General features: G+C 38.7%; 1 protein-coding gene across 2 annotated transcripts in view; it reads right to left on the bottom strand.

Moving 5' to 3' along the window:
- LOC129240242 (breast cancer anti-estrogen resistance protein 1) overlaps positions 1–16,527 on the bottom strand; it is a 114,210-nt gene that overhangs the window by 22,491 nt on the left and 75,192 nt on the right. For both annotated transcript variants that reach the window (XM_054875913.1, XM_054875914.1), the window contains exon 2: positions 4,008–4,151. In XM_054875913.1, coding sequence (XP_054731888.1) covers positions 4,008–4,151 — 144 coding nt within the window. The remainder of the gene's footprint in view (positions 1–4,007; positions 4,152–16,527) is intronic.

Raw genomic sequence — 16,527 nt, 5'->3', positions numbered from 1 at the left:
ATGGACAGTCAAAAGTACATAAATGTATTAGAAATGGTACGTTTGCAACAAGAAAATGCTCCTTGAACCCGTAAGGGAGCAGAGATCGCACTTAGAGAAGGTCGATGTTGCGTGAACTAGCAGATGTTGATGTCTCATCGGTGCAAAACCAACAGCACAGAACAGTGCACGATGGAAGAGTCTTGTCGAAGCCCCATGCTCCAGAGAAGAATGAACAAGGAAAAAAATGTTCATTGTCACAAATCAGCGACTACGATGCGATGCTTGAAATACAATGGCATTTTTTGTAAGAATGGTCAGCACAGTCTTTAGATCTAACCCCAGAGAGCACATGTGGCCTATTTTAAAACGTGAGATAAAGGAACATCGCATAATATCGCAAACAGCCCTGAAAATGCTTTGATTTACGAGTGGAGCGCCATACGTACAGCCGAATGTGTAAAAATTGTACACAGCAGACTCCAGAGTAATGCTGCTGTTAGCAAACCAAAGCATGGACCTACTAAATATTAATTTTCTTACCACTAATTCCTTTTATTTCTTTTGATTTATTTATAAAATATTTCAAATTCATTTATTAAAGCGTAAAAATGAGTAAATAGTTTGAGTGATTAGTTTGCGGAGAAATAAATCCATTATTTTTGTGTAAAATTGTTGCCAAGTAGTTTAAAACTGTTTTATGGTCCATCTTTATCTCCTGGGCGATGCCACGACTACTAGCATGCCGGTCAACTTCAATTATTTCTGTGATTTTATCTACATTTTCTACGACGGACCTGTCTGTGCGAGGTGCATCTTTAATATCAAATGCCAATGCCTGAACGGAATCGACGAAATAAAAAGTGCTCGTAATTAGCTGTTGCAATATCGGCACCATAAACACCATTGACAATTTCAGCCTTTATCAAAGAAAAACTGTAAAATGTACCGAATTTTCTCTTTGTTGACTATAATACCCTGTTAATACCCTGTAACTCACAACTGAAGGGAACAAACAAAAAACATCAAAAGAATTTTTTAGAGTGAAACTAAATTGTTTAATCGATACTTTCATACGATCACTATAGCCATCTACCGAGAAAATAATGGATTTCTTTTTCCCCAAACTACTATTTAAATAATTTAATATATTGGGATGTTGAATTAGTTTTAAAGGTGACACACAGATGGCGCTATTTATCACTTTATCGCGTTGGCAATACTGAATATATATTCATGACAAAACCTCATCCCTAGGCTTTGTTTATCAGTATCTGTCATTTCGCTGAAGTATAAACAACGCAGTGTTTTCGTGCTCCGAGTATGTAAACTTTCGTGCCGTCGAAACGCAATTTGCGGGAAGCTTTGCTTTTCTGCTTCAATACAGCCCAAGCCCGTGAATTGCTGCAGGAGGCCTACCCAGACCATACTCCGTCGATTTCAACATGTGAGTACTGGTTTCGACGATTCAAAAGTGGTGATTTTCACACCGAAGACAAGGAGCGTCTTGGCCAGCCCAAAAAGTTCGAGGACGCGGAATTGGGGGAATTGGTAAACGAGGACTCGTGCCAAACCCAAGAAGAGCTTGCTGAATCATTGGCCGTTGATAAATCAACCGTTTTGAAGCGTCTAAAAGCGATGGGAATGATCCAAAAGCAAGGACATTGGGTCCCGTACGAGTCGAAGCTGCGCGACGTCGAACGGCGATTTTTTACGTGCGAATTGCTGATCGAGCGGCAAAATCGGAAGGGTTTTTTGCATCGGGTGGTAACTGGCGACGAAAAATGGATCCACTACGATAACCCAAAACGCAAAAAATCATGGGGTTTGCCCGGCCACGCATCAACGTCGACGGCCAAGCAGAATATTCACGGCAAGAAAATCATGCTCTGCATTTGGTGGGATCAGGTCGGCGTCGTATATTTTGAGCTGCTCCAACCGGGGGAAACAATCACGGGGGATCGTTACCGACTGCAATTGATGCGTTTAAGCCGGGCATTGAAAGAAAAACGGCCGGAAACGGTAAAAAGGCACGACAAGGTTATTTTGCAACATGACAACGCTCGGCCGCATGTTGCTCAACCTGTCAAAAAATACCTTGGAACGCTTGGCTGGGAAGTGTTACCCCACCCGCCGTATAGTCCAGACATAGCTCCCTCCTATTATCATTTGTTCCGGCATATGAGTCTCGATTTGGCGGACCAGCGGTTCTCCTCGTACGAGGCTACCAAAATATGGGTTGAGTCATGGATAGCCAAGCAGCGGCCAGAATTTTGGAGAAACGGCATCCGGAAATTGCCCGAAAGATGGGCGAAAGTTGTAGCTAGCGATGGCCAATACTTCGAATAAAATATTTTGTACCGTTTTTTCACAATAAAGCCCCAAATCTTCGAAAAAAAACCTTTAAAACTAATTCAACCTCCCACTTATCTATAAGTAATATAGTGAAACTAGCTGTAAGCTTCGTCTAAACTTATCACTTCTCCTTATTCTACATGTCTGAAAGTGTCAGTTAAGAACCGCAGCCGGGTGTCAAGAGCTGGTGAAGAATGATAGAAAATCTTGCAAACTGCATGAGAAAGGGCTGAGTTGATGATCGTCTTGTTGCTGGTTGCTAATTCCCTTATATAAGCTTCAACTCTCCTGTTTTCCTAAGGATTTCCTATTCTTTGGAGTCTTGAGTATAATTAACATTGGCCCACAATGGGAACTTGAGATAACTTCATACAAAATTGAATAAAACAAAATAAATAATAAATAAAATAAAGTACTTGTGAAGTAAAAAGTGCTTAAACACCGAATAACTTTTCCTTACAAATAGAGGTTTTTACGGCTGTATGCCAGATTCGAGGTTCCTATGATTCGGAAGGGAAGCTTTTGCATTGACTACTGCGAAATTTATAGCATGCAATATAACTTTGAACACGCAGGTTTGTGGAACATCAAAATCCTACGCTTTTGGGTAAAGAAAAGTTTCCACATATTTTTGCCATAACCTTCGCTATTTTGTTCGCCCTTGCCTTTAACTCTTTAACTCTTTTTCACTGATATCGCAATGGACTAATTTAGAATTTTCGGCCAAGTGAGCCCTCTTATGCCTTTTATTATACCACCTAACTGAGCCTAACCATGTTCTCTGTTCCCTATCCTTAAATCGGCATACATCACCAGAAAAAGTTGTGTGTGTGTTTCGCCTTTCAGTTCGTAGTCATCATCCATTAACACCCATAGCTAAAAGCTTGGACGATGGAATCCAGCAGCCATGTATGTATGTGTGTACCAGCATAATGCATAATAGTGAGTGCTTTATTGCACTATCGGATAAACACTCCCTTCCCCAATGCTTTCGGATTTATTTTGAGATGCTGCTTAGGCTCTAGGCAAAACAACGCATTAAGAACAAACTCAATGGAATGCCAAACAATATGCAAAACCTAAAAAGTTGAAAACTTTTCTCAATTTGCGTGCAATAAAAATCTAAGTTCCATCGCGTGACGAGCATGGGCCCAGCATGCATCCGTAGGGTCCCCTACTTCACGCTTTTAATTCGCACATACATCTGCAAACGTAGTGGCGCGTACATCGACAACAATCCAATTGTTTCTACTTTAATCTCCTGCTGCTGCTATTCCTACTTTGTAATTATACCAGCACTAAAAATAGCTGCAAATCTAAACTTTTGTGAAATTAAAATGCTCCTCTCCCCTCACTTTTCAGTTTATGCCTTTAGACTAAGCTAATCGTAGCAAAGGAGCGGACGAACGGATGTGTTGATGCTGATATTAAGCAATTTTGAATATTTCATTAATAACAAAGCTGTCACTCAGCCAATCAGACAGCCAGTACTCCATGCGCTCACCATATTGCAGACGCCTCTTGCGGTCGTGAGGCTTACAGTAGTTGCTCTTCTGTTCGTTAGCATTTTTTTCCTCTTCAATTGAGACAATTTACGCATTACAAATGGTTTGCTGATTAAAATCTGACTAAGTTGTTAATTTGTTTGCTGTTTGCTGGCTGAAAACGCTTACCTCGCGTCCACGTAACGAGCAAAGCCACCAGCCTTCCAAGCCATCTGTGTCCTGCTCTATAACGGTGAGGACATCGCCTTTTTTGAAGGCCAACTCATCCGGCGAGTCAGCAAAGTTATCATAGATGGCTTTTGCATAAAGTTTCTGTAATTGAAGATAGAGAGAGAGAGAGAGAAAAATTTTAATTTAAAGATTTATTTAGTCAGCTTGTCTTCTAATTTGTGTAATAAATGTATGTGACAACGGGTGATACATGTTTAGGTTTAATTTTAATTAAATTAAAAAAAAAACATTCATATAATTTCATTCTGCAACAGCTCATAAAACATACGAGTATTTGTAAATTTGAAGTACACCACTGACTGACGAGAAAAATTTCAAGCTGTCAACAAAAAAATGTATGATTGAAAAGGATACGTGTATTTGGAAGACCTTGTATTCCTTATTATTTACTATTATATTCTATGAATTATTATAAATTGAACCTGGTTTAAGCTCTGAAGTATTCAAAGCCTGCTCAGATATGCCAGCACTTGCATTCTTAAATCTTCCATCTAAGGCTGTAGTAGTGCCTTTTACATTTTTGACTAATATTCTGCGCACTGGCATACAAATATGTATGTATGTATGTATTCGTATAAACATATATGGGTGTACATATCAGTATTCGCAAATTTGGACCTGATTTTCGCACTTTGTCAACATTTTTGCCCCGTACCTAATAAACCAATACTTTGCACGACCTTCACGAAACCGGCATACGAAATTAGATTTGGCATTTTTGTTAAAATTTATGTTGCATTTATTTCGCCTTTTCTCCTCTCCTCGCTTTAAGCGCTCTTAATGCGTACTGCGCGGTTTTTGCGACTTAATTAAAAAGTATAAATTCCAAGAATCCAAACAAGTTTGCATGAAATCTGAGCAGATAAAAGTGTTGCGCGATAATGGATTATTATGGCGGCAAACACTTTATTAACGCCGGCTCACAGTCTTCGTGCCAATTCTGGAGTTACAGAATATGAATGAATGTACGTATGTATGAATGAAATGTGTTCAGTGGAAGCCTCAAAGCCTTGAAGCCGCAAAGTCTTACGCTTTTTGCCAGATACTTCCAGGCGTTTTTATTACTAAGCGTTTGGAATACAAGCACAGTTAGACAAATATTTATTGTTTATTGTTGTTGTCTTTTTCTTCGTGTGTGACCCGACCACAGTATGTATGTATGTATGTATGTGTACGGTAACTGTGGCTCACTTCATAGATCTGAGCACTTAAATGGTGTATGAGTTTTCTCCGAATGCAATAAAGAGTCCAACAAAACCGCTGCCTATTGGGGCTCGCCCTGTCTTGACGTAGCCTGGCGTTTGCTTTTTCTTGACTTTATGACTTCTCGTTTCGCTATTGAAACTTGTTTCTTTGCTTATAATCGTTTTCTTTTTATACAATTTCTAAAACAGAAAAACCTTTTATTTGATTTGAGTTTGAAATAAACTCACACTATTTTCTTTGTTAATACTCGTAGAAACCACACTTGAATGCCAAGTGTCAAAGTGGCAAGAAGGCAAGGAAGAAATCCACTTATAACCACAAGAGCTCATAGCGTGGTACGTCGCTCCACGCTCTTTCGAAACAAAAGTAAATAGTTTTTTGGTTTTTGTTTTATTTCGACGGGCGTAAAATTGCCCTTTGTCTTACACTAAAAGCCCTCGTCTAATTTGTGGAGGCCTTTTTGCCTGCCTGCTCTTATTTCGGGTCTATTGATAAAGTGTGGCGTGAAGCGACTGATTGAGGCGAGCTTTGTGCAGCGCAACTGCAAATACCAAAGCTAATTGAAAACGTCAATATGACAGTTTCACCGATTTATTCCACAGGCTATGGCGAGCGGGTGGCTACATCACTGGTTGCTTCATTGTTAAGCCAGCCTGCGCGACCGCGTCCCCCCATTTGCTTCTACTCGTAGACAAAATGGTAAATATGTTTGGGTGAAAATCAATCATCTATGGTGGGAAACTATTTGTTGTTTGTACATCGTTTGCTTATTTTGCACTCGATGGTTGGCGGCAAATAACTAATTTTACTATGAGAAGCGTACAATGGTTTACATACTTTGGTTGAAGCGCATAGGTTTTAAAACTATATAAACAAATGAAATTGTGGAACTTTGTTAGAATAGCTGCTTTCGAGTCACCAACACCTAGCGAACAGTGAATAACACAACAAATTTTCCTCGAATCCAACATTGATTTGCTTTAGCAGCACTGCATTTTTTTTTAATTTTGAAAACGATTTCGCAGTTACATTGCTTTTCAAATCTAAAATATGCAAAATATTATACAATAAAAAATATCCCCACACATACTTGTCGCTTGTCAGCCAAACGGCTATTAAAGAAGTCACCTGATCATCGCTAAACTGTTGTTGCTTTCATATAAAATTTTTCGCTTGTGGAGCAGCGGAATTCTCTAGTGAGCAGAGATGTGATGAATGAATATTTATTTTTATATGGAATCAAGTGACAGGGCTGGGCTTGTTTAAATTCCTGTAATTAACTAAATTCAATAATCTTATTTAATCTTCTTCTTATTCCTTGCTTTTGTCCCATTTTAATTGGGATCAACTCTTCTAGTTCGTAATCGCCTAATTCTTCGCTCTTGGCTCAGCTTGTTGTCTATAGTCGCACGCTTGAAGTCGCTTTCGGTCTGCTTCGTCTATGTATGTATGTATGTTGGGGTGGCCCCGGCACCGTAACGACGTCTATAACTTTCTTTGTCATATCGAGTTCAGGCTTCCTGTAGACATGACCTTATCAGCGTGTGTTTTGCTCAATTGGCGCAGTTTTAAGGCTTCCACGAATATATCGGTTTGGTACTTTGTCCAACGTTGTGACCCATGTTGACCATCTCAGCATTTTCATCTCAATCTTCATCTTTCGTGGGGCTTTTTTGAAGCGGCATTTTTCTCCGAGAGGTTATTTTTATTTTAGTGTAAAAATTAAAAGCAAAAGCATTTTTCTATTTTTATTTTTTTATTTTATTCAAGCTTTTTTTTTACCATTAGCATCAGTGCTTTAGGGCTTCTTAATTTTGAACAAATAGCTGTTGTTTGTAACAACATAAAAACGACGCCCTCCCATACAACTTGGCCTTTGGACGTGTCTTAGGTTTCTAAATGATGCTTGTGATTATGACCACAACATTTCACCCGAACTTAGCCACGTCTCTAGTTGTTTAATTTTATGTTCTGTAACTCATCAGCCATATCTGTCAGTATATAAAAAACCTAAAAAAAGTTATACTAAAATACCGCTGACGTGTCTTTCGCCCCTCTGCTGTCACAGAGAGCCTTCGAGTACGACAAGCTTACAAAAAGCAATTCTTCATTTATTTCACGTTTTTGTTATTGCTAATGAATGTCTGCAGACAAGATTTTAAAAATTAATAAAATGAAATGAGTATGAAATTTTCAAGTGCGAAACTTTCTGTCGAAAGGTTATTAACCACAAGCAAAGAAAAAATCAGCAAAAAATCAACGCTCGTTAAAAACTTGTGAAAAAAGTGAGGTTAATGAAAAGGTGGGAAAGTAGAAAAAGTTGATATTCAAAATATGTATGCACACACGTATGTACTTACACATTTTGCATGTGCGCTGAATTAACGCAAGTTAACGCTTAATAAACATTTAACATTTTACAGAATATGCTGACGGAGCGACTGAAAAGCCAAATGCCCAGCGTGGCTGTACGAAGCAGTATCAGCTTACAATATTGCGCCACAACAGGGGTGTGCAACGGGGGTTTAGGGCACAAAGGGCAGTGAGTATCCGCTTTAACACAGTGAAAAGCGAAATATGATGAATCACATTTGGCTGAAGTGCTGGCACTTTATATTCTTTAAATATTGTCATAACTTGTTGATTGAGGTGTTACTCTAAAAAGCCAGTGAGAACTTGACATTTTTTCTTTTGATGAAGTGGAAAAAGTGCATTAAGTAGTCTTTGCATCAGGAAGCGAAAACAAACAGTGGCTCCAAGAATGAATGAAGCGGCTCTATAATGAAGAATGAGGATGAATGTTAATGAGTGTCACTATGCTGTTGCATATTCCCTGAAGTGGAACAAGATCAAGAGGTTTTTTGTCAAGTAAACTTCTCTTTCTTTGCTTATGAGATTTATGTCTTTCAAAATAAGGTCACTGCGCAACAAAATAACAATTATAGAGGAACACCTTTTATATTCTTGTTAACCGCTCTAAAAAAACGAAAGGGTACTTCGTAGTCAGACTTCTTATGAATTTGAGCACTCCCTCGGGCTATTTAGTTCAATATTACCAATGGATTCAGAGTCACACCACCTAGGTGGGAAAATCTACTAATACTATTTCATTAAAAGATAACGAAGACAACGCAGTCCTTTAGAGTATTCAGTGAGAGCTCGTAAGGTCTCTCTATCCAAATTAAAGTGCGTATTTGACGTTCCACTAGAACGAAGGACACCTGCTTTGCATGCCTCGGTCCTGGACTTTTCATCCAGTGTCGTACGAATTCCATGTTTTATCAGTCGTTGAAAATTTCCCTCATGTAGGTTTTTGTAAGCCCCAGGAGGTTTCTGATTCATGGAATTTTGACGTAGCACCTAATTTCGCTAGGCAGTCCACCAGTTCGCTGCCATCATGACCTTCATATCTTGGTACCCAGCCCAGAAGGCAGAATTCCTTGCTCCCAGGGTATTGAGGATACTGAAGCATTGCTCAACAAGATTGGGCGTAATTGTATGAAGCTACAACGCACATAACGCTGCCTGACGTCTGACAAAACACAGATGCGCTCTTCGTGGGAGCTCTTGCCGCAAATTTCTATGTGAAACATCTTTGAAAGGTTGATAGGCAGTGAAATAACAGACAATTGGTACCAATCTTTTACCATCCGTTAAACTCGATCCATATTTGTACCACATTTCTGAATCAGGTTGAATGTGAATTACCTGTTTCACAGAACGCCCGATATGAAATCGACCTATAGCACAGAAGTCATTGTATTTCTATAACGCAATTGCAATAACAGGATTGTTTATGAATTTCATATCATGAGTGAAAGAAGGTTTCCTATAAGTGCACTGAGTGTATCCGTGGGACAGGTTCTTATCGTCACAGTTATTGAATGTTAATTTATTTACGTCCATAAATAGTCGGCATTCATTCCCAGCTGGCAGAACCATCTGTTGCAGATACAAACGAGGTACGATTAATGAACGAATTGATCATTGAAGTTAGTGAAGTAACATATAAGCAAGCTCAAGTCGGCAGTACACAACTGGTTTACCGTCTTCGTACAGAATGGATATCCCCCACGATCATAATGCCTCGGTCCTTATTCTTGGAGAATAGGGAGTGCAGCTGCTCTTGTTCATCTCATTGTTACTCGTTCCCGCAGAAACCTGGGTGCCTGGCCATGGCATTACTTTACTTTTCCCTGCCAGAAGCTGATGAGTATCACCTTCCTCAATAGCATAGATCGGAATATTCGACTAGATAGTTTCACAATCTGAAAAAAACATCAATAAATGTGACCTTCAAGTATTGCGAAGATTTATAACAAATTGAAAATATTAGAACCTCAACCTCACATACGGTATGTCCAAGGCAATTTTGAATTTACCTGAAGATGCCAAAGCAGTCACATACCGAACCCAGGCATTCATTTTCCTTAGTTATCCAACTTAATCAAGCTACTTGACCTCATAGCCAGAGTATAGTGAAATCAATGTTCGATTTGTATCTTCTAAACTGGCAACCTATCGAAAGGCCAAACTTATAACCTAATAGACAATACTGTCGCCCTGTTCATGACAATGATTGATAAATCATCAGAATAGCCTAAATACTTTCAAATAGTTGACTTAGGAGTTAGACTATTAAGTGAAAGAAGAGAGCTCTCTTCGATATCTAGGAAAGCGCAAAAAACAGCCTCGTGATTTTTAATTACAAGTGTACACCCGTTTGGATTAAGCAAAGTGAGTTATGCGCAGGCGAAAGATTAACTCAATTTGCAGGCCCAATATTCTTAACACATTTGTAAGATGAAGAAAGAAGGTGTAGGTACATAGCGAGTCAATCCTTTTTAACACCAAAATTTAAAGAGTTTTGTTTCAAATTTTTCTTACTTACATATAAACATAAAACTAATTTTCAAAATTTGATGTCTGGTGAAGTGAATATGTAGTCATACATTGGTATAAGTGAGTGTGCACTCGCAATCCACTTTGTCACTGAAAAAGGTCGGTTCTATTTCAACTATGGCTTGGATTTGTACTTTTGCACTTTGCTCACTGAATTATCAAGCACGCAGAGCCCCAATTCTTTCTGAAGGGCAACCTGAGTATGCATGCACATGCATATGCATGTACGAGGTGTGGTCAAAAAGTATCGCGAATTTTGTGTTTTTTTTTTTTCAAAAATTATTTATTCATTCATTAATATCTATTTTGTCCCCTTCAAAGTAATCCCCATGAGATATTATGCTATTTGGCACACGTTTTTTCCAATCTCCGAAGCACTTCAAAAAATCGTCAATTGTAGCATAGCGTCGTCCTTTCATGGGCCTCTACAGTTTCGGGAATAAGAAAAAGTCACAGGGAGGCAGATCTGCGGAATATGGTGGCTATGGCATCTTTAGTGTGTTGTTTTTGGCCAAAAAGTCGCGCACCAGCAACGATGTATGAGCAGGGGCGTTATCGTTATGCAAGGACCAATTTTTGTGCTTCCACAAATGCGGGCGTTTCTGGCGGTTTGCTTTGCACAAATTGCACATAACTTGCAGGTAATATTCCTTATTGACCGTTTTACCCTGTGGCAAGAACTCATGATGCACAATGCCCCTGCAATCGAAGAAACCGGTAAGCAAAACTTTTACATTCGACCGAACTTGGCGCGGTTTTTTCGGTCTTGGTTCGTGCGGCAGCTTCCATTGATATGATTGCGCTTTGGTTTCCACGTCATAACCATAAACCCACGATTCGTCACCAGTTATGACCCTCCGGAGCAAATTTGGATCGTCGCGGACAGAGTCCAACATCTCATTAGCAATGTTCATGCGATGCTGCTTTTGGTCGAAATTGAGCAGTTTTGCTACGAATTTTGCGGCGACCCGTCTCATGCCCAAATCATTGAAAGAAATCGAATGACACGAGCCAATCGATATGTCTAAGTCCTCAGAAACCTCTCTAACGCTGATTCGACGATTGGCCAATACCATTTTCTTCACTTTATCACTTTTTTCGTCTGTTGTTGAAGTACTCGGCCGTCCGGCACGCTTTTCGTAGTTCACATCTGCTCGGCCTTCTGAGAACATTTTGTACCACCGATAAACGTTGCTTCGGTCCAAAGTAGCTTCTCTGTATGACACAGTCAATATTCGGAATGCATCCGTGCACTTAATTTTGTTTTTCACACAAAATTTGATACAGATTCTTTGATCCATCTTTTTGAATAGGTCAATAGAAATCAAAGACGAGCCGAAACACGTGCAAGCAAAGTAGCTGTCAACAATTTATTGAACATTCAAAATGGCCGTACTCGTCGGCATGAGTGAGAGACATGAGTACCAACATATCGCTACAAAAAAATCGAAATTCGAATATACGTAACCTGCGAAAATTCCAAATTCGCGATACTTTTTGAACACACTTCGTATGCAGGTGCATTGAGGTGTGCACGTTCAGATATTTGAGTAAACCAGTGATTTGCGCATAAGTGCTGATTAATTGAGTATTCAAGGGATTTTGACCTCATTAAATAATAGTCCTCAATATTGCCTTTTTCAATTAAAAAATGTATTTTTATATTAATTTTATAAACTTTTATTTAAATATGTAAGTAGTACATTATTTATTGGTTTCGGAGATATTTATTTAAAGAAAAAATAACTAATTTCGCCAAAAAACCGAATTTATTTAATTTTTCGAAATAAAAAAAAAAATTCAAAAAAAATATAATTTTAAAGAAACAGTGAATTATGTTACAAAAAATGTGTTCGTATGTTTGCACTTATCTTGTTCTCAGTCTCGCACTTGAATATACATATTTGTCTGTACATGCATACATACAAACCCACATATGTGTGTATGTGTAATGAGTATAACGACTCATACGTGATCTTTAGACAAAATCCATCAGAAGTACTTTTCATAATCTAAAATTCTTAACGAACGTCATTGCGATGGTTCAAGTTCACAACTCATTTAGCTTGCGCAAACAGACACGTCTACATACTGGGAAACGTACATAAATTAGCATCAAATATGTCAGCTCAACAAGAAGGTTGTAAGTTTTATGCGCATTTTGTAAAATGTAAGCGCCAATATGTCAAGCGAAAATAAAATACAATTTTTGAAAACAAAAAAATATTTCAATATTTTCGAATGACTCACAAACCCACTTGCGACTAGATAAGATTTATCGAAGGACTTTTGTCTAGACAAAATTTGTTAAAGATGTCGTCACTAACAACTTTATGCACTTATTCACATATTTTCATATGATTAAATCAAATCAACTTCATCCCCAAAAATGTACGAATTTCTTATAATTTGGTGTTTAAGCTGCTGCTTAAAACCCCACAAATCTCTTTTTAGGTGGGTCTTTTTAGACAGTGACTACCACTCGACGGCGCTCCGGTTCGAAGCCCCAAACATCAAATGATAGAGAATAGTTTTTCTAATAGAAGTCAGTCCTCGGCAGGCAATGGTGAATTTCCAAGTGTATTTCTGCCATGAAAAGGCTCATAACATCTATCTGTCGTTCGAAGACGGCATACAACTATAGGTCCCACCATTTTTGGAAAAACATTGAGCCGCACACCACAAATAAGAAGAGGAGCTTGCCCAACCACCCAGAAAGGGTGTAAACGCTAATTATACTTGTATGTACATATAAAATATAAGTCAAAAATGGAATCGCAGAAGGGGCATATTGCAGTTTGTTCAAACCCAATTCTCGAAATTCACTGATTCTCTGAATACGCTCATCAGGTTTCGTAGCCTCCACTGCAAATATCGACCTCAACTTTTTAGAACTCGAATATTCAAAAATGCTGACAGAAGTTAAGAACTCAAAAACTGAAGTTATCAAGAAACCATAAAAAATAAATCAAGCGCAAAGCAAACAACCAAAAATTGAGCTCAGTATTATTTCAAAACTTTTTGAAATCTCCAGTTCATTATTTAAATAATGAAAAGGTTTAATGAAATGGGAGCTCTTCAAATGCTTGCTCCACATAAGACAAATTTGAAGAGCAGCATAGTGACTAAGCGCATGAGTCATACCGCATTTTAAGCCGATCAACAACTGTAAAAGTAGAAAGAACTCGTCAAACGTCAAAGAGAAAAATTTCACTGCACTGAAACAAAACAAAAGGAAGATGAAAAATGCTATAAACGAACATCTTGATTCGAATGTACACATATATATGTATGTAATCCATCAATGGATGCTGTAAAGCTACAGATCGAAGATCGAAATGCATTCCAACGGCTATGAGTGCGCGACGAAATCCATTAGCACTGCTGCAGCTTCAAACGCCGCACAAGGCACTCTAAACAAATGACTGTAAGTGATAAGTAAATATTACTGGTCCATACCGATAGTTCGTTAAACGTTAGACTGCCTGAGGCAAATGTACCGGAAGTGGTAACAAAGATGCAGCAGATAATAAAAAAGGAAAAGCGAATAGCGTAGATAGACATCGATGTTAGCCAACGCTTATGACAAGAGCTTAGCTGTTGTGTGTGGGTGTCATCGGCATCACGCTCGTGCTCGTAGCCAAATGCTTTTTTCCTAACTTTTTCTCTTTTTTATCTTAACTCTTCTGTATTACTTTGCTGTTTGGCTCCTTCATTAGCATCATTCAACGCTTCCGGAGACGTTCATTCACTGACGTCACTACATACATACCTACATAAGCACTTGAACTTAACGAATATTAGCTTTTGCTTAGGCGCCTCGGTACGCACCGACACTGTTGAACCGGTTCAGAAATTCCAGCGAATCGCGCCGGAATCCACAGCACTGTGACGTTGCGATGCGCACCGGATGTCAGAAAGTATGCGTCACGCACGTGGTGTGTAACGGGGAGATTCCAAAGGTTGAATTTACATATGACTGTTGGTGTTGCTCTTGAATATTTCGCCGAAATGTTTTTGAATATCTGTTGATATTTATCTTCATATCCATATGTACTTTACATGTGTGTGTGAATGAATATTACACTCTGTTTGGGACTTTGACGACATTCGTTTTGACGTTCCAAAGCTAATTCCCAATGTATTTGAATCTTTATCATATTGACCACGGTGTATACTTCCCGTAGTTCCTAGGCGGTTCCAATAAACAAATTATGATTTGGTTTATTTAACGCTAAGCATTTAATGTGGTTCCAGGAGCGGCCCGCTGTTTCCACTTGCCGTCTCCACAATTTGGCTGGTCTTCCGCGCCTTCGACTTCACCAGGCATCTGAATTCGTTTTAGAGGTATGGTTCCTTCGGCAAAGTTTCTTATTTTGATCCCTAGAATACGATTTTCAGAGAGCAATGGGCGATTTTTTTGCCTCCCCACAAAAGAAACTAAAAGTTCGACCCAAATTGGGGGACATCAGAATTCGTTTTAGAGGTATGGTTCCTTCGGCAAAGTTTCTTATTTTGATCCCTAGAATACGATTTTCAGAGAGCAATGGGCGATTTTTTTGCCTCCCCACAAAAGAAACTAAAAGTTCGACCCAAATTGGGGGACATCAGAATTCGTTTTAGAGGTATGGTTCCTTCGGCAAAGTTTCTTATTTTGATCCCTAGAATATGATTTTCACAGAGCAATGGGCGATTTTTTTGCCTCCCCACAAATCGATCCGGCCTAGTGTACTTGTTGCCACTGGAAGGCCTCTGTTATATTTCGTTTTTCCTATATTTGAAATTTCAAAAAAAAAACTTAGCTCTGGTTTTGTCTAGCCTATAGGGGTTTAATCGAATACATCAAATCGTTCCTTGACAAGCTTGATTATAGTGAACCATTAATGAGGGCAATCCTATTGAGTGTTTGCCCGAGCTCCTCGTCCTATTTGCGGCGTGCGTCTTGATGTAGTTCCACAATGGCCATTTGGTTACGGCGGCCGCAATGCTTGAGCAAAAACTCCCAGGAAAACAAATATGGCCAGTCAAACAGTTCGCAAGGCAAATTCGGCTGATTTGGAGCCGATTACCTCCACAAATTACGCAGAAATTATTACAAAATATGACTTGAACATCTAAAACCGTAAAACTAATTGGAGAGAATTTTTTATTGAAAATATTGAGTATAACAAATATTATAAGCCCACGCAATACAATCCATTAGAATCAAGTTGGCCAAATAGTTTCTGTGTTATGGCGGTCACGCCTCTATTAGACAGATTGTACATCTGCCATCAATTAGGCATCAATTTGTTTTACAAAATTATACACAATTTGAAATGCTGAACAAACTTTTCCATCACAACATTGGGCTCGCCCATTGCTTGCTTAGGCAAAATTATTTCTGAAAGCCATCTTGCCCCTTTGAAAAGGTGGTCACGAATTTATTGTCAACGTTTTAAAATGAGTCGCTTAGTTACAATCAAAAATCCAAACCGTTTTAAAAACGCCCATTAATTTAGTTAAGTATTTTAACGAAGCAATAAACATCCAATCAGCCGCTTCAGTCGTTCCTTACTCACGCTGTTGCCCGCTAGCGGCGCATGCGCAATATTAAGCCCTTGTACGCTTGTAACCCCATCAGTTGCAATTCGGTTAAACCCCCCAATGATTAATTGCCGCCGTTCAAAATCACGATTGTCGGCCAGTATTTGATGCTGTCGTATTTATCCGCTGCTCTGCCCAACTTCGGCCCCAGCGAATACAAATCAAACTTTTATTCGGGTGTGTTAATTGAATTTTGCTAAATAAAAGTTGCAAAATTCAGCTAGTGCTAGAAGGAGATTTTAATTTGTTTACAGTACAAAGATTATTGGCGCTCTTTGCGCTTGCTCTGTACGTTTTTGTTTTCTTCAAGGTCACTTGCATTTGTGTTTGTGAAACCGAAGTTCGCTTTATTGTTTTTTGTTCGTTTGTACCCGTAGTGGACTTGGAATATTGCACTTTTTAATGCGATTGTTTATGGCAGTTGTAAATTTAGAGGCATTTAACGCTTTAAGAATGTCAAATGAAATATTGTAGTTAAACGAACAATCGAATGAGGTATGGTAAACGTATGTACGTATGTATGTATGCATTACAAATAGCTTCAACGGAGTAGTTGAGTGATTGACTATATTTTTGCGCTACCTTTCTCACAAATGTATGCTCATGAAAATTTCTGTTTTCTATAAGTATTTTAATAATATCTGAAACACTCTAATGCATAGCATTTTTTGCTAATTCCGCAATAAAAAATATTGTTGAGACTTTGCATCGAAAGGTGAATGCCGTTTACTGAGAAGTTTGCAGTTACTTAATGGCAATATCA

The sequence above is a fragment of the Anastrepha obliqua genome, chromosome 3, assembly GCF_027943255.1.
Source record: "Anastrepha obliqua isolate idAnaObli1 chromosome 3, idAnaObli1_1.0, whole genome shotgun sequence".
NCBI lineage: Eukaryota > Metazoa > Arthropoda > Insecta > Diptera > Tephritidae > Anastrepha > Anastrepha obliqua.
This window is presented reverse-complemented; position numbering and strand designations above follow the sequence as displayed.